The sequence below is a fragment of the Podarcis gaigeae genome (assembly GCF_964106915.1).
Source record: "Podarcis gaigeae genome assembly, chromosome: 13".
NCBI lineage: Eukaryota > Metazoa > Chordata > Lepidosauria > Squamata > Lacertidae > Podarcis > Podarcis gaigeae.
This window is the reverse complement of record NC_139689.1, coordinates 24,020,702-24,043,436: the sequence shown is the minus strand read 5'-3', so window position 1 is coordinate 24,043,436 and position 22,735 is coordinate 24,020,702. Positions and strand designations below refer to the sequence as shown.

Sequence of the window (22,735 nt, the reverse complement as noted above, 5' to 3'; positions counted from 1 at the left end):
GAGACAAAGTTACTGGGCTCTATTTGGAATTACTTTGTTGAACTTTTTGGGGAAAAGAAAGCTTTATTGTGGACTTTTGAACTCTTGGTTCATAGCTCTATGTTTCTTCTTTGTTCTTTTCACTTGGATACAATTGAATGCTCCCTCTAGAGGGTTTAAAGAGAAACTGTTACAGTCAAAAAGAAACAGTGGGATTTTCCACTTGCAAGCTTTTCCTGTGAGAACGACCTTGAGGATATGAGTGGCCCAGCAGATGAGATAGTAACTAGATCTAAAGTAAAACAAACACAAAAGAAAAGGGGCTCAATAACAGGCACAATACCAGCTGCACAGGAAAAAATACCAACAGCATCTATGGAATCAATGACACAGGCACTGCTTAAAATAAACCAATCTCTGGAAGCATTGACAAAGCAGTCTACGGAAAATTCTAAAAAATTGACAGAACTGACAGCAAGACTGGACTTGAACACAGCAAGTGTGGCATCTAATACAGATTCTATTAATAAGCTGATTCAAGAGAATTCTGAAACACGAAAGATAGCTGAAAGCGCTAAAAATACAGCAGAGGAGACAAGGGAAAAGCTTGCACCGATCACAAAAAAGTGAATGAACATGATGCAGCCCTGTATTTGCTGGAACTACAGAGGAAGGAGAAAAATCTGAAATTGAGATTGGTTCCTGAGAACGAGGGTGACAGCCTTGTGGACTTCCTTACACAGAACTTTTCGGAATTTTGGTTAGAAGATTTGGAGGAAGATGAATTTGAAATAACAGCAGCCTTTCGGCTGGGCAGGAGGCAAGGAAAGAAGCCAAGGGATTGTTTAATCACATTGAGATCCAAGGAAGAAAGAGACAAATTACTGAACTTGCATTACCAAAAGGCCTTGGAGATCCAAAATTGTCAAGTACAAATCTTTAAAGATATCCCTAAATATATTTTGGAGGTGAGGACCCTCTACAAAGATTTGGTCTTTCTGCTGAAGAAAAATTTCATACCTTTTAGGTGGGAGTTCCCACAAGGACTGTCTTTTAACTTTAAGGGAAGGAAAATTAAAATAAAAACAGTTCAGGACAAAGAACAGTTTTTAGAGAGATACTTGGAGGACCTGCAGAAAGGAACAGTAGAAACAACAACAGAAGAAAGAGGATCGACAGATATCGCAAACTTATCTTTTGGACTTATACCACCATCAGAAGAGGAACAAAAGTTAGGAGCAGTTGGAGGAACAGGTACCTAACAACAAAATGTCTCTGCAACTTCTTAGCTGGAACTGTAATGGCTTGAACCTTCCCCGAAAAAGACGCCAAGTTTTCTATATATTGAAGAAAGAACAATTAGACTTAATATGTCCACAAGAGACCCATGTGACCAGGGTTCACAGAAAATTGTTGGTAAATAAGAGACTCGGACAAGAATTTATTTCATCAGACAAAGTGAAGAAAAGAGGTGTGGTGATTTATGCAAAAGAAAAATTGGTCCCAAAGATGATATTTAAAGATGAACAAGGAAGATACCTGGCAATTGAAATACAAGTTCAAGGAGAAAAAAAATTGATAGTTAGAATTTATGCACCAAATGAAGGGAAGGCTGAATTTTTTAAGAAGTTGCATGAGATTTTAATGGACTATTTAGACTATAAAGTAGTAATGATGGGAGATATGAATGGAGTTGTCTCCACAAACATGGATAAGGCACAGAGACAAGTAATTTCTAAGGAAGGGAGACTACCAAAGACTTTCTTTGAGATGACTGAAACTATGGACTTAATTGATATTTGGAGAACAAGGAACCCTCTTGAGAGAGAGGGAACTTTTTTCTCTGAAGCAAAAATGACATGGACAAGAATTGACCAAATCTGGGTAACTAGTAGTATGGCGCCAAGGATAAAAAAAGTAGAAATCTGCCCAAAGACTTGCTCCGACCATAATGCGGTGAAGATGGAGATGAAACTAACATCAACTGGATCCTTTAGATGGAGAATGAATGACACCCTATTCAGAGATGAAGAGATCTATAAGAAGGCCCAAAAAACATTGAAAGATTACTTTGAGATAAATTTAAGAACAGAAACGGAAAAAAGAATAATTTGGGACGCAAGCAAGGCCGTGATGCGAGGTTTCCTAATACAACAGAATTCTATAAAGAGGAAAAAACAAAATGAGAGGAAAGAATTTTTTTTGGAAAAGATGAAAGAAGGTGAAAAGAAATTGAGGTCTAAACCAAAGTCTCATGAGATTTTGAGAGAAATAAAGTATTATCAGAAGCAATACATGGAACTGATGAATCAAGAGATAGAATGGAAAATAAAGCAAATGAGACAAAAGACATTCGAATCGGCGGATAAATGTGGGAAACTTCTATCATGGCAACTGAAAAAGAGGCAAAAAATGAACACTGTGACAAGTTTAGAAGTGGACGGAAAAATCATTTCTAAACCAAACGAGATAAGTAATTGTTTTCAAAGTTTTTTTAGGAAATTATATGCACAAGGGCCAATCAACGAACAAGAAATAGAAGAATTTATTAAGAAGTATGGACTGCCAAAAATTTCAGAGCAAAGTAAAATGATCTTGAATGAGAAAATAACAGGACAAGAGATAGAGGGTGCCATCCAGAATTTGCAATTGGGAAAATCTCCAGGACCAGATGGTTTGACCGCTAGATATTATAAAGCGCTGAAGGAATGGTTAATACAACCATTGAAAGAAGTTTGTAATGAGATTTTAGAGGGGGAAAAGGCACCCGAATCGTGGAAAGAAGCTTTTATCTCACTTATACCGAAAACCGAGAATGAAAAGGACCAGGTTAAAAACTACTGCCCCATATCATTACTTAATGTGGATTACAAAATTTTTGCAGACATTTTGGCAAAAAGATTGAAGAGAGTGTTGTTAGGGGAGATTCATAAGGATCAAGCTGGCTTTCTTCCGGGGAGACATATGTCAGATAATGTGAGGAACATTATAGACATTTTGGAAATGTTAGAAGTGGACACTAATAGGAAGGCTGTTTTAATTTTTGTGGACGCGGAGAAAGCTTTTGACAATATTTGCTGGAGTTTTATGAAGAAAAATCTCCAAGGAATGGGGGTAGGCCAAAGTTTTGAAAATGGTATAGGTGCGATATATTCTAAACAAAGAGCAAAGCTAATTGTAAATAATGTGGTTACGGAAGAAATACCTATAGAAAAAGGTACATGACAAGGATGCCCAATATCCCCTTTACTTTTTATATCAGTCCTGGAGGTTTTGTTAAATATGATTAGAGGGGACCAGCTGGTTAAAGGAGTTCAGGTCGGAGCTAGACATTACAAATTAAGGGCATTTGCAGATGACCTAGTATTGACCTTGCAACAGCCAGACACTAGTACCAAAAGAGTATTAGAACTAATTGAGATATTTGGTCAAGTGGCAGGATTTAAATTGAACAAACAGAAGACAAAAGTGTTGGAGAAAAATTTTACAATGGCTGAAAAAGAGAAGTTTCAGAGTGAAACAGGTTTAGTGATAACGAAAAAAGTGAAATACCTGGGGGTAAACTTAACATCTAAGAATGTGAATTTATTTAAGGACAATTATGATAAATGCTGGACAGAGGTAAAGAAAGATCTAGATATATGGTCAAGGCTGAGACTTTCCTTGTTAGGCCGAATTGCTGTTATTAAGATGAATGTGTTGCCTAGAATGTTATTTTTATTTCAAACATTGCAGATTTTGGACAAGATGGACTGTTTCAAGAAGTGGCAGAAAGACATATCTAAATTTGTCTGGCAGGGCAAAAAGCCCAGAATAAAATTTAAGATTTTAACTGATGCAAAAGAAAGAGGGGGGTTTGCCCTGCCGGATTTAAGACTTTACTATGAATCGGCAGCTTTTTGCTGGTTGAAACAATGGCTGCTTCTTGAGAATACAGACATTTTGGATTTGGAAGGGTTCGACATTAGATTTGGTTGGCATGCATATATATGGTATGACAAGGTAAAAGTACATAAGGGCTTTAAAAATCATATTGTTAGAAAAGCATTATACAATGTTTGGATGCGGTATAAAGATTTGCTAGAAAGTAAAACTCCCAGGTGGTTGTCACCAATGGAAGCTAAAGAGGTGAAAAAGCTTAATATGGAGTCTAAATGGCCAAAATATTGTGAAATTTTAGAACAAGATGGCGAAAAAGTTAAATTACAGAGTTATGAGAAATTAAAGTCTAAAGTACGAGATTGGTTGCATTACCATCAGATAAATGAGGTATTTAAACAGGACAGGAAAATAGGCTTCCAGAAGGAGAGGTCCAAACTAGAAACAGAATTGTTAGAACCCAATACTAAGAACTTGTCAAGAATGTATAATTTGCTGTTGAAATGGAATACACAGGATGAAACGGTGAAATCAGCTATGATTAAATGGGCACAAGACATCGGTCATGACATTATGTTCGCTGACTGGGAACAGTTATGGACTACCGGTGTTAAATTTACGGCATGTAATGCCTTAAAAGAAAACATAATGAAAATAATTTATAGGTGGTACATGACCCCAGCCAAGCTTGCAAAAATTTACCACTTGCCCAATAATAAATGCTGGAAGTGTAATGAGATTGAAGGTACTTTTTATCACCTTTGGTGGACCTGCCCGAGGATTAAGGCCTTTTGGGAAATGATCTATAATGAAATTAAGAAAGTCCTAAAGCGGACTTTTTCTAAGAAACCTGAGGCTTTTCTCCTGGGTATGGTCGGCCAGTTGGTGTCAAAGAAGGATAGGACGTTTTTTATGTATGCTACTACAGCAGCAAGAATTCTTCTCGCAAAGTATTGGAAGACACAAGAACTACCTACTCTGGAAGAATGGCAGACGAAGGTGATTGAATACATGGGACTGGCAGAGATGACCGGCAGAATTCGTGACCAGGGGAAAGAGACAGTGGAAGAAGACTGGAAGAAATTCAAGATATATCTTAAAAATTATTGTAAAATTGAGGAGTGCTAGATGTCAGGGAATAAGAAATAGAGAATTGCAGCTGTAACTAATAAGTTAAAGAAAAAGGATTGTAATGAAAGTGAGTTAAATAATTAATTATTGGAGAGTTGCTAAAGAAATGTAAAAAATAAGGATGCAGTAAAAGGGAGGTACGGGGAAGTCGGAGAAATAAGGTGTATGAAAATAAGATAACGGAATTATACATGTTTATATGTTTGTATGTTTTTAGTTTGTCTATTGTTTGTTTTAATTATGTGTTTGGAAAACAAATAAAAATTTATTTAAAAAAAAATATTTTTAGGACCCACCTTATCTTTATAATTCTGTTGTTAAACTGTTTTTCATATTGCATACAATTGTGTATTAATATTATCATTGTGTTTTAATAGTTGTAAACAAACCTGGGACCTTAGGGTGAATGGTGGGTAATGTAATAGTAGTAGCATTCTTATATCTCCACCCCCATTGTTCAGCCTGGACACTGAGGTCCTCCTCTGAGGGTCTTCTGCTGGTTCCTTCACTGCGAGAAGCAAACTTACAAGGAATCAGATAGAGGGACTTCTTGGCAGTGGCGTCCTCCCTGTGGAACGCCCTGTGTTAAGATGCCAAGGAGATAAAAAAGTATACAACTCTTAGGAGACATATGAAGGCAGCCCTGTATTGGGAAGGTTTTAATGTTTGATATTTCACTATGTTTTTATATATATGCTCTAAGCTTCACAGAGTGGCTGGGAAATTAAAAAAATATTATTATTATTATTATTAGTAGTAGTAAAAGTCAAAACAAAAAAAATTCCTTCCAGTAGCACCTTAAAGACCAACTAAGTCAGTTCTTGGTATGAGCTTTCGTGTGCATGCACACTTCTTCAGATAGTATCTGAAGAAGTGTGCATGCACACGAAAGCTCATACCAAGAACTGACTTAGTTGGTCTTTAAGGTGCTACTGGAAGGAATTTTTTTTGTTTTGACTATGGCAGACCAACACGGCTACCTATCTGTAAGTAGTAGTAATAGAAGAAGAAATAGAAATAATCAAGCACCCATGCTTGAATTCACATGAGAACCTTAGCAACAGCATTTCCAATGATACATTTAAGTAGTATTACAATAAAGAAATGGATATATGGTTTCATTTTGTTTTTCTTATAACTTGCTCCCTAATGTTCAGATGAGGAGCAGAACTAAGAGAAACTAATAATGGTGGACTTCCAATAAAATGCATTTAAGAGAAAAATAAAAAGATAAAGACAGACCTCTTTCATATTTTCCTTTGCATTATATGTTCTCTACTATTTAGGTCAGGCCTCAGCACAATGATGTAACATTTAGGGAAAAAGATGCAACCCAGTAAGCCAGCAGTGGAGCATAAGATGGAGAAGATCTCCACAGCCACCATGTATTTTCCTTTGGTGCTCAGATAGGTGGGAACAAAGGATAACCACACACTGCAAAACAGCAACATGCTGAAAGTGATGAACTTGGCTTCATTGAAACTGTCAGGTAACTTCCTGGCTAGAAAAGCCACAACGAAACTGATAATGGCTAGAGAGCCCATGTAGCCCAAAACACAGTAAAACATGGTAGCTGAATTCTCATTACAAACTAGTATGATTTCCCCATAGAATGAGTGTGGGTCTGTATCTGGGAATGGAGGAGCGGTACTTAACCAAAGAGTACAAACACCAACTTGAATAAAAGTGGAGAGAAGGATAATAGAATTTGCTGTTCTTTTGCCAACCCATTTCCTCATTTTGGCACCTGGTTTGGTTGCCATGAAGGCCAGAACCACAGTGATGGTCTTTGCCAATACAGAAGAGAGGGCCAAAGAGAAGATGATGCCAAAGGCTGTTTGTCGGAGAGGGCAGGTTGCCTTTCCAGGCTGTCCGATGAAGAGCAGGGAACAGAGGAAACAAAGGAGGAGGGAAACAAGAAGGATGTAGGTGAGGTTCCGGTTGTTAGCTTTTACTATTGGACTCTCCTTGTGCTTCATAAAAATTCCAAGAACTGAAGCTGCGACAAAAGAGAGAGAAATAGCCATAATAAATAAGATGATCCCCAAATCTTCATTGTAAGTAAGGTAGCTAATAATCCTTGGAATGCACTGAGTTTGGTTTTCATTGGCATACTGGTCTTCTGGACAATTGATGCAGGCATCCATGTCTTCAAAAATAAAAATTAAAGAAGAGGAAGAGTGATTTTAATATTCTTAAATGCAGAACAACATCTGTCTAAGAAATCTTAAAACCTTATGAGAATACATCCCTTTGTTCTCTTGCAGTTCTTTTATAATGATAAAAAATGTACTGTGTTGTTTGAAAAATATTTATTTAAAATTTAAACCTCCATTATATTCATGCAGTTTACATTCTCCTAAGAAATAAATACTAGATATCTTTTGTTATGAAAATGGCTTGATATTTCAATATATATTTTTTTTATTTTTGGGAGGGTCTAGCATTTTCTAAATTAGTTAATTTTATAATTTGTTTTTAGGGGGTGGATGGGAAGGCTCCTACGGTAGTAAGCCGTGGTCAATAGAATGGCTGGGACAGGTTTAAGTAGGGGAGTTGTATTGGGACATCTGATCACAGTGATCACAGGCAGGAGGAGTTGTCTGAGGGCCAGATCATGGCATTACCAAGGAGGTAGGTTTAGTCATTGTCTGAAGACTATCCCTGCCTCTGGGTCTGATCCTGACCAAAAGGATACATGTATCAACAAGGGTGTCCCATATGACCTTAAAGTGGCACTGTGCTATCCAAGGTCAAGATCACAGCCATCGAGGGCTGGACAATTGTCCCTTGCCAGAGTGGTGCATACTCTAGTTATCACCCACTTAAATTACTGCAACACGCTCTATGTCAGGCTACCCTTGAAGGTGACTCAGAAACTACAACTAATCCAGAATGCAGCAGCTAGACTGGTGATTGGGATTGGCTGCTAGAAGGATATAGCACCGGACCTAAAGAATCTACATTGGATCCCTATGGAATGTTAGAAGGATGTTGGAATGAAGTTATGTGGTTTTAGCAGTAATGTTACAAAGGTGTATGTAAAAATGGATTGTTAATAGGTGAGAATGTAAAGTTATAATATATTAAGATAAATTATTAAGATAAAAGTAAAAATGGAAAGGATTTGCTGAAATAACTAATTGAACTAGAATACAAAAAAAGGGAGGTGTGAGGAGGTCAGGGAAACAAGTAAATGAAAGACAAGACATGGAAAGGTTGATTTGTTTTTAATTGTTTTTACTTTTCTGTATTTTGTATTTTTTGCTTCTTTTTCTTTTTTTTCTTATTCTTGTAATTTTTTTGAAACTTTAATAAATATTTTTTTTTTTTAAAGAATCTACATTGGATCCCAATACATTTCCAAGAAAAATTCAACGTCTAAATGGCCTCGGGGCTATATACCCAAAGGAGTGTCTCAATCCTGGCTACTGAGGTTCAGTTTCATGGGCTTTCTGGTACGAAGTGAAGTTACAGGGAACCAGGCAGGGGGCCTTCCTGGTAGAGGCACCTCCCATGTGGAATGCCATCCCATCAAATACTATGGAAATATTTGACTTTTAGAAGACACCTGCAGCCCTGCATAGTGAGGGTTGTCGTGTTTAATACTTTATTGTATTTTTAACATTTTGAAGGGAGCCACCCAGAGTGACTAGGCCAACCCAGTCGGATAGGTGGCATATAAATAATCATATTATTGTTATTGTTATTGTTATTGCTATTGCTATTGCTATTGCTATTGTTGTTGGTTTTGCTATTATTCTGTCTCCCACCTTTCTTATCAGAGATCATCCCTTCTGGACATGGCACACAATCATAGCAGCAAAATTTTGCTCCTTCCTTCTTTTTCCTGTTGTAGCCAGGATAGCAGTTGTCATTACACACAGAAACAGGTAGTACCTGCACAGAAGCATGATGGATGTTCAGAAATAATACGAAGAGGGGGAGTTGTTTGTTTTTTTAAGAATGGTAGGTTTGTAAATAGTGAAAGGAGGGAGCTTTAGTTCAACCAATCTTATAGTTCTGTCCATCCACTGAAGCTATCAGTAGAGGACTGAGCTTCAGGGGGAAACCATAAGTGAGGGTTGTATGTGATTCCATGTCTTAGCTATTTCTTTTTCTATATGGACATGATTTACCAATTAAACGACATTTATAAAGCCTAAACCTATTCACAGCTATTCACCCACACCCAGTTAAACATGATTAACTAGAATAATGCTCCTGAGGATGACCCTTTAAAATGTATTACTGCTCTTATGCCCAGAACATAGAACATAGAACATAACTAGCAAGGTGAAAAAGGCCCCATATAATTGAGAATGAGTTTAGGAAGCATGAAGAGATTTCAGTGATCTTTTTCAATACGATGTAACAAAAACAATTGAATCTACTTCACATGAAATATACAGGAGGAATTCTAACAGCAATTTGCAGGGTTTTGTGTCTCAATATATCCTTTTTTTAAAAAAAAACACTTAAATAATGCAATAAACTGGAAGATTCTCTGAAAAATGCAGGTAAAGATCAAAGAGATGTCACTAGTCTGTCTATACATCTTTAGAAAGAAAGGGAGGATCTTTAGTTGTTTGTTGTTTAGTCGTGTCCGACTCTTTGTGACCCCATGGACCAGAGCACGCCAGGCACTCCTGTCTTCCACTGCCTCCCGCAGTTTGGTCAGACTCATATTTGTAGCTTCGAGAACACTGTGCAACCATCTCGTCCTCTGTCGTCCCCTTCTTCTTGTGCCCTCAATCTTTCCCAACATCAGGGTCTTTTCCAGGGAGTCTTCTCTTCTCATGAGGTGGCCAAAGTATTGGAGCCTAAGCTTCACAATCTGTCCTTCCGGTGAGCACTCAGGGCTGATATCCTTAAGAATTGATAGGTTTGATCTTCTTGCCGTCAGTGGGACTCTCAAGAGTCTCCTCCAGCACCATAATTCAAAAGCATCAATTCTTCGGCGATCAGCCTTCTTTATCGTCCAGCTCTCACTTCCATACATCACTACTGGGAAAACCATGGCTTTAACTATATGGACCTTTGTTGGCAAGGTGATGTCTCTGCTTTTTAAGACGCTGTCTAGGTTTGCCATCGCCTTTCTCCCAAGGAGCAGGTGTCTTTTAATTTCGTGACTGCTGTCACCATCTGCAGTGATCATGGAGCCCAAGAAAGTAAAATTTCTCCCTGCCTCCATTTCTTCCCCTTCTATTTGCCAGGAGGTGATGGGCCCAGTGGCCCAGGATCTTTAGAGTACCAGGCATATTTTGGTACCTAAAGCGGAGTCAGAAGAATGAACTGGTATGATGAACGTTTTGTCTCTTACTGTATATACTCAATAGTTTTTCAGTATGTCTCACCTGATTAAAGCTTTGGTGCCAGACAATTTGGTCATCATGAATAGTTAACTCTTTGCCTCGAGGAGCCTGAGGATCTAGTGTTCCAACTTTTACTCTAACCACTGATGCATTCAGAAACATCATCCAATTTGTAACATCAAAGCCTGTTACTAATTCTCCATTGTCATCAAAATGTATTGTTTCTCCAACACTGTTATTGAACATGATGAGCTTTAGAAAGTGATGGATCTGTATTCAAAGAGAATCCGAAGACAGGAAGAACTAGGTCTTTGAAATGATTTCATTGAGCTTTACAAAGGCCTATCATACTACATTTTATTTTTGGACTGTATTTGTTGTAATTCTATGTTTCTAGTTGTCTTCATTTATCGCAATTTCAACCTTCACTATTTTATAATGAAACTATCATTAATTATCCATATGGATTCATAAATGAGAACAGCATAAAACAGAAAGAACACCCAAATATTTTGAGTGAATAGGAGAGAGAGAGAGAGAGAGAGAGAGAGAGAGAGAGAGAGAGTTGTAATAACCTGCCATGGTTGCACCTTCTGAAACACCAATCTCCAATCTTCTAACAACCTTCTATGCTTCAATCTCAATCTGTATAGGTCATGCAAAGCATGTGCCACAGCATAGACAGCATTGTAGACACTGTAACTATGGCCAGTCATCTTCATTTCAAATAAAATCCCAGGAATGCTCTCCAGCTTCTCTTCCCCAGTGCATGTTTCCTTATAGGCTTCCTCCTGCTTCTTTAATGAACAGCTGAATGCCTGTTCCCAGAAGTCCTGGATAAATCCATCTCCTTTCACCGCAAAAGGCGTTATCTCCTTAATAAATTTTTGAAAGCTTGGTGGCTGATTTGAGTGAGCAGTGAAGGATATGGAACCATGGAAGGTTTGCATATCCCATGTCTTCTGAATGGTCACTGATGTGAAATCCCAGTGGGATGTAACAATCCACACTTTACCAAGGGGAGGCCATTCCATATAGGTTGCCAGAAAAATAAATATCCTCACAATCTGAAAGGATGGAGGTTCTCCATATACAAAAAATATATTGGCATTATTCTCAAAGATAACTTCATAATTTTTAAACTGCTTTAAAATCAAGTCTATCATCTCCTCCACATAATCCCATTTTGGCATTCTTACTATGAAGGCATAACAGATTCCATTTTGAGCAAGCATTGGCATCATTGTCTGTAAAAACCTGTCCCCTTTGTCATCATTCACAGCACCAACCCCAACCCATTTCCATCCAAAATGCTGAAGTAATCTCACAACTCCCATTTGCTGGTAGGATTCAGTTGGGACCATTTGGTATAGAAAAGGGAATAGCATTTTGGATCCTTTTAATGGCAAGAATGATCCGTAAGGGAGCTGTAATAAAATGTATAATAATTTTTGGAATTAATCTTATCCCTTAGAATTATAGGATTGTAGTGGATTGCGTTTATCCAATTGTCATTCATGTATGTCAGCAAACATGGTCATTTGGGTTTTCAAATACAAGCAAAAGGAATTTTTGAAGTTTTGTATTTCTGGATCACAAGCCAGGCATTGGGCTGGAATTGAATAATCTCAGGGAGAGTTCAGGCTGATTCAGATAACTGAACTATAGGACTTGAGGGGCATGCCCAGCCCTAGCAGCTGATGAACAGTAATTGAGTAAAGCTTTCAAAGTAACTGTGAGTCCACCTGCAGTTTTCATAATCAAGACTCAATTTAAACAATCTGCTTACCAAAATATCACTAGGAGTATGGTTAAAACTGCTTTCATAAGAGCAAGGTACTATGCCATATGTGCATGCTTCATACCCTCATACACACAGCTTACCTGTGGAGTTTTGTGGGTGGCTGAAATGAAAGCCATATTGACAGAGATCTCAGAGAAACATCCGCCAATGATAGCTATCAATTGGTTCTGCTTGTCACAACTGAAATTGGGGACAAACTTCTTTTGTGTGGAAAACAGACTCAGTGTGGCCTTGTAAGTCATTCTTGCAGTCAAGTAACTATTGAGGATGCGGATTCCCAGAGAGACGTTTGGCAAGATGTTGGGATTCTCATTGATCTCTTTGATAGCAAATGCTAAGGCCAGGATGTGCTGGTAGTTCTTAGGCACTGAACTGTAATAAAGGTGACAGCTGTTTAATAAAATCACCACCACCACAACAAAATGCATTTGTACTCTTCAGCATCTTTTATCCAAATGTTTCCGAGATGGTGGCAAACTTTAGAACGATAGAAAATAATGAACTTAAAAAGAATTGAGATTTAAAATACATTCTGTAGACTGAAAGGGAGAGAAAACAGAATTTGTCTTACACAGGTTCATCAACCCAGATCTGTGTAGGTTGTTCCTTGAAACTGAGGCTCTCATAGTTTAAGAAGACTTGGGAAACCATCTCCCCAATGATGAGGTCACCTGGTTGGTAAAATTCATGTGGAATAGGTAGGGGATCATCATATATGCTGCAGTTAATGGAATGCTTCTTGCATACAGCATGAGACAGAAGAACAAGCAGCAACACCACCAGAAGCATATTCCTGTTGAAAAAGTTTCACCTCCACATGTACATTCTCGTCTTTACATCTACAGCAGTATATGTAGCTATTTTCTTTTTACCTACAGACGGACGTAGATGTATCTAATGGTATCTGTAAACCAACTCCTGGTTTTATATTCAATAATGGTTCTCTTTAATGAATATTTCCAAACAGCATACTCTATTTATCTCCACACTTTCCCCTCTGTATGAATTCAAACCTTCATATGTTCCTGTTCAAGTAGAAATATCAAAGGTTTTCATTGGTGTACAAACAAAGGAAGTGTAACACTGATGATTCTCCATGAGCATGAGTTTGTCCAAAAGAATGTGAAATTCCTTATAGTGAGGTGGTGTTATGGTTCAAAAAGTGTCCATGTGCTTTTATTGATACCTAACCAAAGAGGTGAACATTTGCCCAGAAAATATTTGGGACCTGGATTATTCAGTTGGCAAGGAGAAAGGATGAGGATAGGAATATTCCCACTATACTTTTTGGCACTTAAAATTGTGACAGAATCAGTTGATGAGAAACATACTCTAACATGTATAGGGGAAATAATCATAAAAGAAAATGACAGAGCCCTGCCCATGCCTATATTCAGTGCTCAAGAATACAAGGTATTTATATGTTCTTTTCCAGATTCTGATTGTTGATCTTGCTGAAGACATCTGTCCCTCCATTGTGTAAGAGGATGGATACCAATAATTTTGACAATGATTGGTGTGATTAAAATCTCCCCTGTGAATTGATGTTCCTTGAAGTTGTGCCATGAATAACAAAAGTACTATGTGTATTTTTTCTACCAGAACTCTACAGACATTATTTTCTTTTCTGAGGGGTAACAAATGGCCAGTGGCACTTAGCCAGAAAGTTGTACACTCCTTTTGTCCCGGACTAGAGTTAAATTCACACAAACAGACCACTCGCTTAAAGGCCAAGAAATCTAAGGCTCAGTGTTATCATGATGGGAATATCTTTTTTTATCAGATCACTTCAAATTCTTGCTTTCCCCATTTATTGTTGTCAATATTGTAATCTTTTCATTATTAATAGTATTTATTTATGCTATACTATATGTGTTTCTTCATTTGTTCATTATATTTATATACCACCTTTATCTTCCAAGGATCTCAGCGTGGTGCATATAGTTTTCCTCCCCCCATTTCATCCTCACAACAATACTGTGAGGTAGGTTAGGCTATAAGATGGTGAGTAGCTCAAGGTCCCTCAGTGAGCTTCATGGTTGAGTAGGGATTCAAACCCTGCTAGTTCCTAGTCCAACACTCTAACCTTTACACCACACTGTGTGCCCATTGCATAATGTCAGGAAGAAAGATTTTCAGTCCTAAATTTTGACTCTGTGTATGTTTCAACAAAGTTTCAGTTCCTTGGGTTTTCACATAAATCATTCTATGCACTGACAAAATGAACACACATGGCTGCATGGGCCCAATTCAAAGTACTAATTTTGACCTATATAGCCTTAGGCCCACAATACCTCAAGGACCACCTATCTCTTTCTGAACCTACCTGGATCCTGTGATTGTCATCTGAGGCCCTTCTTCTTGTGCCACCTCCACAAAAGCTCTGCAGTGGTTCCTCATTTGTGGAATGCTCTTCCCAGGGTGGTTTGACTGACACTTTCATTATACACCTTTAGTGTGTGATGAAAACATTATTCATCAAGCAGGTCTTGGACTGATTAACATCCTATAGCCTTTTAAATGTGTTTGTTGGAGGGGTGAGGGTGGTGAGAAAGGATGTTGTGTATCCATTATTGTTTTTATTATATGTATTGTGTTTTATCTTGCAATTTTATGTTGTCAACTGCCCTGAGATCTACGGATGAAGGGTGGTATATAAATTTAATAGTTCCAAGGTCATGGGATTATGAAATTGTAGAGCTGGAAGTAATCTTGGGTGTCATGTGGTCCAATCTCCTGCAAAGCAGGTCCATTGACTGTGCAGACCATGGAGGAGTATTGCAAAGGCAGGTGAGTACATTGCATGGCATCAGTTATTTGTCTGTGACAGATTGTTTGTCCACATGTACAAAGGGATGGAGAAGGATTTAGTTTGCTCTTTGAGTACATTGTTTGTTTGGGGCGTTTTTTTTGGCTGAAAAAAATGATTTTACCTAAAACTCTGCAGAAGCCTGCACCAGAGAATTATATAGTTGGAAGGGACCTCTGAGGGTCATCTAGCCAAACCCCTGGGGCAATGCAGGAATCTCAATTAGATCACCCCTGACCGATGGCCATCTGTCTTCTGTTTTTCCCCTCCACCAGGACACACAACAAAGGAGACTGGAGGTGGGGGAAAAGATAAATTTTGATAATGGGTCAGATTTGTCAGGCGCCTGCAGGAACAGCTTGAAGACTTTACACAGATAGGAACCCTACACTGGTTTCCCCGGATGTTACATTACAGGCAGGGAGCCAGCTCAGACAGAGAGAAAGACATGGGGAAGGACAAAAGAGTACCAAAGTCCACTTAAATAAAATAATAATAAAAGTCTTGTGTCTAGGAATATTTTTCTGCAAAAGCATCAGACTGGTTGTCAAAAGTGTGAACTTCATTAATAGATCCTATTTAAAGAAATTAGTCAATTAGTCACAGAATTGCTTTGCTGATTTTTCTCATCTTCTTTGAATTACACAAAGCCCTTTCCGAGCCTGCAGAGGAGAGGGTGTTGCGGGCAGGACCTCCCACATTCGCGGGGGCTTCCCTTGCCCCCGCAAGAGTTGGGGGAATCCCTGGGCGTGCCTGCCACCCAGCCCGCCAATCGGCGGGCCGGGGGGCATGGCCTGGGGGCTATTTAAGGCCAGGCACGCCCAGGGACCGCCCTCTTTTCCCCTCGCCCAGCAGCTGAACAGTTTTGTTTTTGCAGCTGAGCGGTTAGTTTGTGGTTTTTTCTTTTGCCGAGCAACTTTTTCTTGCGTGCCGGTCTCTACAGAGGGAGACGAAGACCCACATTGGTTGCGCTTACGCTCTGTTTTGGCCAGCCGCCTGTACAGTGGTACTGCCAAGGTAAAACCGCTGCACCACAGCAAGGTGCCGACAACCCAGGGCGCGGAAGCGCTGGGCTTAAAGGAGCTTACCTGATACATAGCAGCAGATTCGGCGTGGGCACGTCGTCCATCTGAAGGACCGCAGACGCAAGGATCATCGGAGGTCGGGGATCGGGTGCCGCCTAGAAAGGGGTAACGTGTACGCGGTTGGCGCGGCGCTAGTAGCTGCCTGCATCCCCCCCGCCTTGTTTCCCTATTGCACGGTTCCGCAGTAATCCAGCGTACAGCAGCAATCCCTGTAGCATTCGCTTTTTATCTGGGGTATATCATCATTGGCTTCCACCTTTATTTTGCTCTCGGTGCTAGGGGCTTCCTATATCCCCCCCCCAGCCTTTTTCGGCACTGTCCTGCCTTTACGCTGGTTTAAAATCCCAGCCGGAGTTCTGCTTATTTGGCGGTACTGCTTTAGGGGAGTCTCCAAACCACCGGGCGATGCCACGTGGTGAGGGCAGGGAGGCCATCTTGTGTAAGGGCAGAGGAGGGGACCCAGTTCTCCGGTCAGCCGCCATTTTGAGTAGCTACGAGTGAAGGCAAGGGCAGCCATTTTGTTTAAGGGTAGGGCCTGGCAACTGCATTTAAATTGTAAATATCTCCTGCCTTTCTTTTGAGATTATAATTATTTTCCTGGAGGTTTAAGCTTCTGCGCACTTGGGCTTCTTGGCAGCGCGCCTCCAAGCAACCAGCACGGGAGCCCCTGCCAGCGCGGTCTGCTGTGAGTGAGCAGCCTCACATTACAATTTTTACGCAAGGCTAGCTGCTACTTATATTAATATCGATAATTATTGCAAAGATACATTGCATTGGCTACTGTTCATTTATCGTTTCTGTATACAATAAACCTTGAACATTTAGTAACGCTTGTTTAAACTAGGCCCCCCCGTTTCCTTCAGTGCTTTCTAACGAACTCCTGGTGGATACTGCCATCTAGCGGCAGGATATATATCGGCAGCTCTTTTGGGAGGTGTATTACTGGATCCCTGATTTTCTGCAGCAGCCTGTGATTGTGGCCTATTCAGGTTGCCTGTCGCATAGTGCGGTTGGTTGAATATATTTATAATAAATAACTTTCACTAATATATAAATAAAATTGAATGCATAGCTGTAGGAACTAAATAATAAACAAACAAATTAATAAATAAATTAAATAAATAATAAAATAGATAATCAATAGAAAAATAAGTAAATATTGTAGATCATTTATTTTTTTGCATACCAGGTTCCTTTCTCCCATCAGTGGCCTGTACTTTTTTTAATATTTGTATTGGCGGGAATTAAAATAATAAAGTTCACAAATAAGTAGAACAAGCAGATAAGTAAGAAAAGAAATATTTCAGTAAATAAGTGGATAATTTTTTGCAATTAGATCATATTATTTGAACTGGATAAACTAAACAAATATATAAAAATATAATATATAGGTATATATATATATATTGACATAGGTATTAGGATAGTTAACAATAAAGAAAATTAACAGTAACAGTTATAGATAAACGAATATAAATTAATAATAAATAGATACTGAACTGTCCGTTGGGCAGTAAGTTAAGGAGTGCTGACCCGTAATTAGGTATGGCGTCAGGAGGTGACCAGCAGCCTTCCACCTCGGGCACCCAGCCTGCATCCGGTGTTGCTGGGGGTGCTCAGTTACCAGCCTTGCCATGCGACCCTCAGGATTTCGCCCAATTTTTTATGGCCTTTGAAACCTTTTACAAACGATGCAGGTCCAGGGGAGCCCTGGCGCTCCCAGCTCCCGAACCATCACAGGATATGATTCCGGATACTCCCCCAAATAACCAGGGACAGCAGGGTGCGGAGGCATATTTGGGGGGCAGTTCACAAGCCGGGCCATCCTTAGTAAGTCGCCCTAATACTCGCGCCCAGACAGCCAGGGCTAGGAAAGCAGACCTTAACACTAGAAAAGGGAAGGCACAGGCGAAGGGTACCAGTAAGGGGAAGGCACCTTCTAAGAGAACCAACGGAAGCACCCTCTCACAGGTGGCAGATATCCCTAGTGTCTTTCAGGAGCAGCAACCCCAACACAGCTCAACAGAGGACAGTGTGTGCTCCGGCTCTGAGGGGGAGCAGCCTGACCAGCCAAGTGCGCAGCCGGTGGCCAGTGGGAGCGCTCCTATCGGCGAGGCACAAGGGGGTAAGAGAAAAGCCAAGAAGAAGCATACGTCAGCAAAGAGGAAGCGGAGCAAACAGTCAGAAACAGAGGATGACTCAGGTACGTCTTCTTCAGAGTCAGATTCTGAGGATCAGGTGGATGGCTACTGGGGTTTGGGTGAAAGCAATCAGGGGATTCCGCTCTGGGCTCATGAAAGGAGGGCCAACTCCCATCGCAAAACTTTCAATGGAGTGCTGGAATGGAGCGATGGGGCATTGGTTGAGGATGTTAAAGTCTCCACCAACCAGGCAACCGATTTCATTTTGGGAAATCACCTGTCCAAAAGGAAGAGGAATAAGATCCTCAACGGGGATTATGTAGATATCTTTACACTTCTCCCCCCGGCTAAATTAACTGGAAAGGGGGAAAAGAGGCGCTCTTACGGAAAAAGGAGGTACAGAGCGCCAAAGGTGGAGCGCACCTTTGAAAACTGGTTAGATGGGTATCAGGTCTTCATGGGAGTCGTTTGTGCTGCTTATCCCCGGAGATCCATGGATCTAGTGGCCTACCTGGCTCACGTGAGGAGGGCGTACTCTCTTGCGGGGGAGAATGCAGCGTTGACGTACGATGAGAATTTTCGTAGGAATGCCTCTCTCCTGCCATCCACCCGTTGGGACCTAACTGATCCTAATTTCTGGGGAGAGGACGTCAATCCATACATAGAAAAGAAAAGCCAGGACCCAGCCAAAAGCGGTAAGACGGAAGCAAAAAGGCGCCGCCAGTGCTGGGAGTTCAATAGGGGTGTCTGTTCCCGCCCCTTTTGTATGCCCATGAATGCGAGCGGTGCTGGGGAAACCATCCCGCCTCTTCGTGCTTTAAGAACAAGCAGCAGCCCTTTCGGGGGGGAAGGGGGTACTTCCACAGCAGTGCCAGAGGTGCCCCCGGAGCCTCTCACCAAGGACCGAATAATCGCCAATAATCAAGAGCTTGGCCTGGCATATACCCCCATCCGCCTCCAGCCCCTAAGAACCCTGCTAGTCTGATACCCGGACCAAAAAGCCACGCAATATCTTTGGGAGGGTTTCTCTAAGAGTTTCAGAATTCCTGTTGCAGTTCCCCCCACCCCCAGAGAACCGCAGAATCAGAAGTCAGTTAGGGATAGGCTCGATATAGCCATAAAGAAGATAGAGAAGGAAATTAAGGCCGGTAGGGTGGCAGGCCCCTTCCCCGCCCCTCCATTCGAAGGGCTTCACCTATCCCCGTTGGGCATCATTCCAAAAAAGTCCCCAGGGGAATTCCGTTTGATTCATAACCTATCCTACCCTAAGGGAGGCTCTGTCAATGACGCCATCCCCCAGGAACTCTGTACGGTAAAATACGCCTCTTTCGACCAAGCAGTTAAAATGATTCGGCAATTTGGGAGGGGAGCACTGCTGGCAAAATGCGATATTGAGTCAGCGTTCCGTCTCCTCCCGGTCCACCCAGCGGACTTCCGTTGGCTGGGCTTTAAATTTCAAGGGGAATATTTCATCGACAAAGTGATGCCTATGGGCTGCTCTGTAGCTTGTGCGGCATTTGAGTCTTTCAGTACTTTTCTTGAGTGGGCCCTCCGCTTCAGAACTAGGTCGGTGGGCGTGTCCCACTACCTCGATGACTTTATCCTGGTGGCCAATAGTAGGCAGGGCTGCTCCGCACTCCTGGGGGCTTTCACAGCCCTGGCGGAAGAACTAGGGGTGCCCCTGGCTGCCACAAAGACGGAGGGCCCAGCTACTTCCCTGGTTTATTTAGGCATTGAATTGGACACAGTGGCGCAAATGTCTCGATTGCCTGACGAAAAACTGTCCGCCCTTAGAGCAGTGATCCATCAGCTTCTGCCCCTTAAGAAGATCACTCTTAGGCAAATCCAATCCCTGCTTGGCCATCTAAACTTTTCCTGTAGAGTTATTGCTCCAGGTCGCCCCTTTTGCATCCGCCTGGCTAAATTAGCAGCAGGACTTAGGGCTCCACAGCATAGAGTCCGGCTTTCCAAGGAAGTTAAGGCGGATTTGGGCACGTGGCTCCAATTTCTCGATAAGTACAACGGCGTAACCTTATGGCAAGACACGCTATCCTTAAAGGCTGACTTCCAGGTTCAGTCGGATGCGGCAGGATCGCTGGGCTTCAGAGTTTACTTCCAGGGACAATGGTGTGCCAAAAGGTGGCCGCCTGAGTGGCAGGGCCAGCCCATCACCCAGGATCTCACCTTCTTGGAATTCTTCCCTATCGTGGTAGCAGTACATCTTTGGGCGGAGCAATTCCGCAATCATAGGGTTTGTTTCAACACGGATAATCAAGCAGTGGTATCAGTTATATCTAGACAATCCGCCCGTTCCACTAGGGTCGGGAATCTCCTGCGGTCGTTTGTCCTCCTGTGTTTAGAGCATAATATTTACTTTGCGGCCAAATTCGTACCTGGCATTAACAATGACATCACGGATGCTTTATCTCGCTTTCAGATGGAGCGCTTCCGCTCGTTAGCGCCGGATGCGGAGCAATCATCAATGCCTTTCCCGGAGTATCTCTGGAGTATTGGGAGCAGCAAGTGATGGAAGGGTTATTCGGTGCCGTGGCTCCTTCCACAATCAGATCTTACAAGAGGGCCTGGGCTGACTTCTTAAAATTTCGCAGCAGCAGGTCCAACGCAGGGCTGTATTCCATTCCCTCAATGAGGGAGGTTCTCTGCTATTTGGCTCACCTGAGGGAATTGGGCAGGGCCCCAAAAACATTCAACATTCATTCCGCAGGAATCTCATACTTTGCTAAAGCCTTCTTCGCCACAGACCCTTGTTCAGCCTTTATTGTCTGCAAGACTCTCGAGGGCTGGCGTCGGCAGCACCCCCCCAGTCTTGATAGGAGGAGGCCCATTACATTGGACATTTTAACTCAGATCCATAAGAAGCTGCGTGCAATTTGTTGGTCAAAATACGAAGCACGCCTCTTCTCGGCTGCCTATTCCCTTGCATTTTTTGGCGCCCTGCGCATTGGGGAGGTAGTCTGTGAACGTGGGGCGGCTCACTCCAGAGAGGTATATTACTAAGTGATCTATCCTTGTCCGAGTCACAGCTGATTGTCCAGGTGCGTAGCTCTAAGACAGACCAGCTCGGTAAGGGCACGCTCCTACGGCTGGCGGCAGTGCAGGGTAGCGGTCCCTGTCCAGTAAGGGATACACGGCGTTTCCTCTATTTGAGGCCCAGTGGCCCCGGCCCATTGCTGATCCATGCGGACGGGTCACTCTTAGCCAGACACCAGTTCACGCGTGTGCTTCGCTCTACACTAACAGCTTGTGGTTTCCCCGCGGCAGAATTTGCAGCTCACTCCTTTCGCATCGGGGCCGCCACCACCGCAGCACATTTAGGGCTCTCCGCTGAGAGGATCAAGGATCTTGGGAGGTGGAAATCTAATGCATACAGAGTCTACGTTAGAAAGAACCTATGACTTGCAGCGATTATCCTTACCTTGGTTTTTCCGTCTATTTTCGTTTCAGAATCCAAGAAGGTGCGCATCTGGTTGGTGGGCCACAGCATAGTGTTTTGGGCCAGGAACCGTGCTATGAGCTCTGGAATGGGGCATAATTTGAATCTGCCTTCGAACGTTGAGCTGACTTGGATTGCGCATAGAGGGATGCACTGGTCCGAACTAAAACCAGCCGTTATGGTGAGAGCTGCCGCGGACGGGCCGCCTGACGCATTAGTAATTCAGTTGGGGGAAAATGATTTGGCGTACCAAAAAGCTATCGATTTGAGATGGAACATTTTTGATGATTTGGCTGATTTGATGGCGGTTTATCCAAACATTACCATCTTGTGGTCCTCGCTGCTTGAGAGGAGGACATGGAGAGATTGTGTTAGCCCGGCAGGAATCAATAAAGCTAGAAAGGTTTTGGAGCGGGCTGTTGCACGTAGAGTGGCGGATCTGGGCGGGTGCGTCATCGGCCACCCTGGCATCCAGTATAACATTGAGGCCCTCTACAGACGGGATGGCGTGCATCTGTCAGATGCAGGAAATGACATTTGGTTGGGAGACATCATAGCAGGGATTAGGGGTTGGTTACGGGCCTGAAGGTATTGGCGGCGAGCTTTGCTCGTGCGGCGGTTAGGCATTGGCATGGGGCAATTTACAGGATCAAAAAGGAGGGGGGAAGGGAGCGCCATCACCTTCCCCCAAGGAGAAGGGGTAGTCCGGTAGAGGACTCCAGGGGGGGTGTGGCCTTGTCCGAAGCCTGGAGAGGTAGGGTCCCCGGCACGCCCCAGAGCGGTGACACCCGTGGGATCCTAGTTGGCGTACTTCAACAGGACTCCCGCGGTTTGTGTTCAACCCTTCCCGGTCACCATGCCGGGTAGTCGATAGAAGCCAATGCCTAAGGCCAATACCTTCAATTCCGTAATCAATAAAGTTGTGGCCTTTTATGCCCATTAAACCTTAAACAAATGTGTCTGAGTCTGCATTTCACTTGGGGGAGGAACTTGCCACGCAACTGTTTTGGGGGGTTCCTAGCTTCGTGCAGGGGAGACTGATGGGGAATAGTGGAGGGAGGCAGATCCTACTTTCATCCAAGGGAGGCTGGGGGCACAGGGGAGGCTGGCCTGCCGAGCGCCCAGCGCAGCGCTGAGT

The 22,735-nt window shown here is 42.2% G+C and overlaps 1 protein-coding gene across 1 annotated transcript; it reads right to left on the bottom strand.

The window, feature by feature from the left end:
* Positions 1–6,236: 6,236 nt before the first annotated feature.
* On the bottom strand, positions 6,237–12,350 carry LOC310830791 (vomeronasal type-2 receptor 26-like; the record flags this gene model as incomplete). Its single annotated transcript, XM_083710630.1, has 5 exons — positions 6,237–7,138; positions 8,763–8,889; positions 10,347–10,574; positions 10,880–11,731; positions 12,189–12,350. The coding sequence occupies 5 exons, from the start codon at positions 12,348–12,350 to the stop codon at positions 6,237–6,239; spliced, it is 2,271 nt and encodes a 756-aa protein (XP_083566756.1).
* Positions 12,351–22,735: the final 10,385 nt, after the last annotated feature.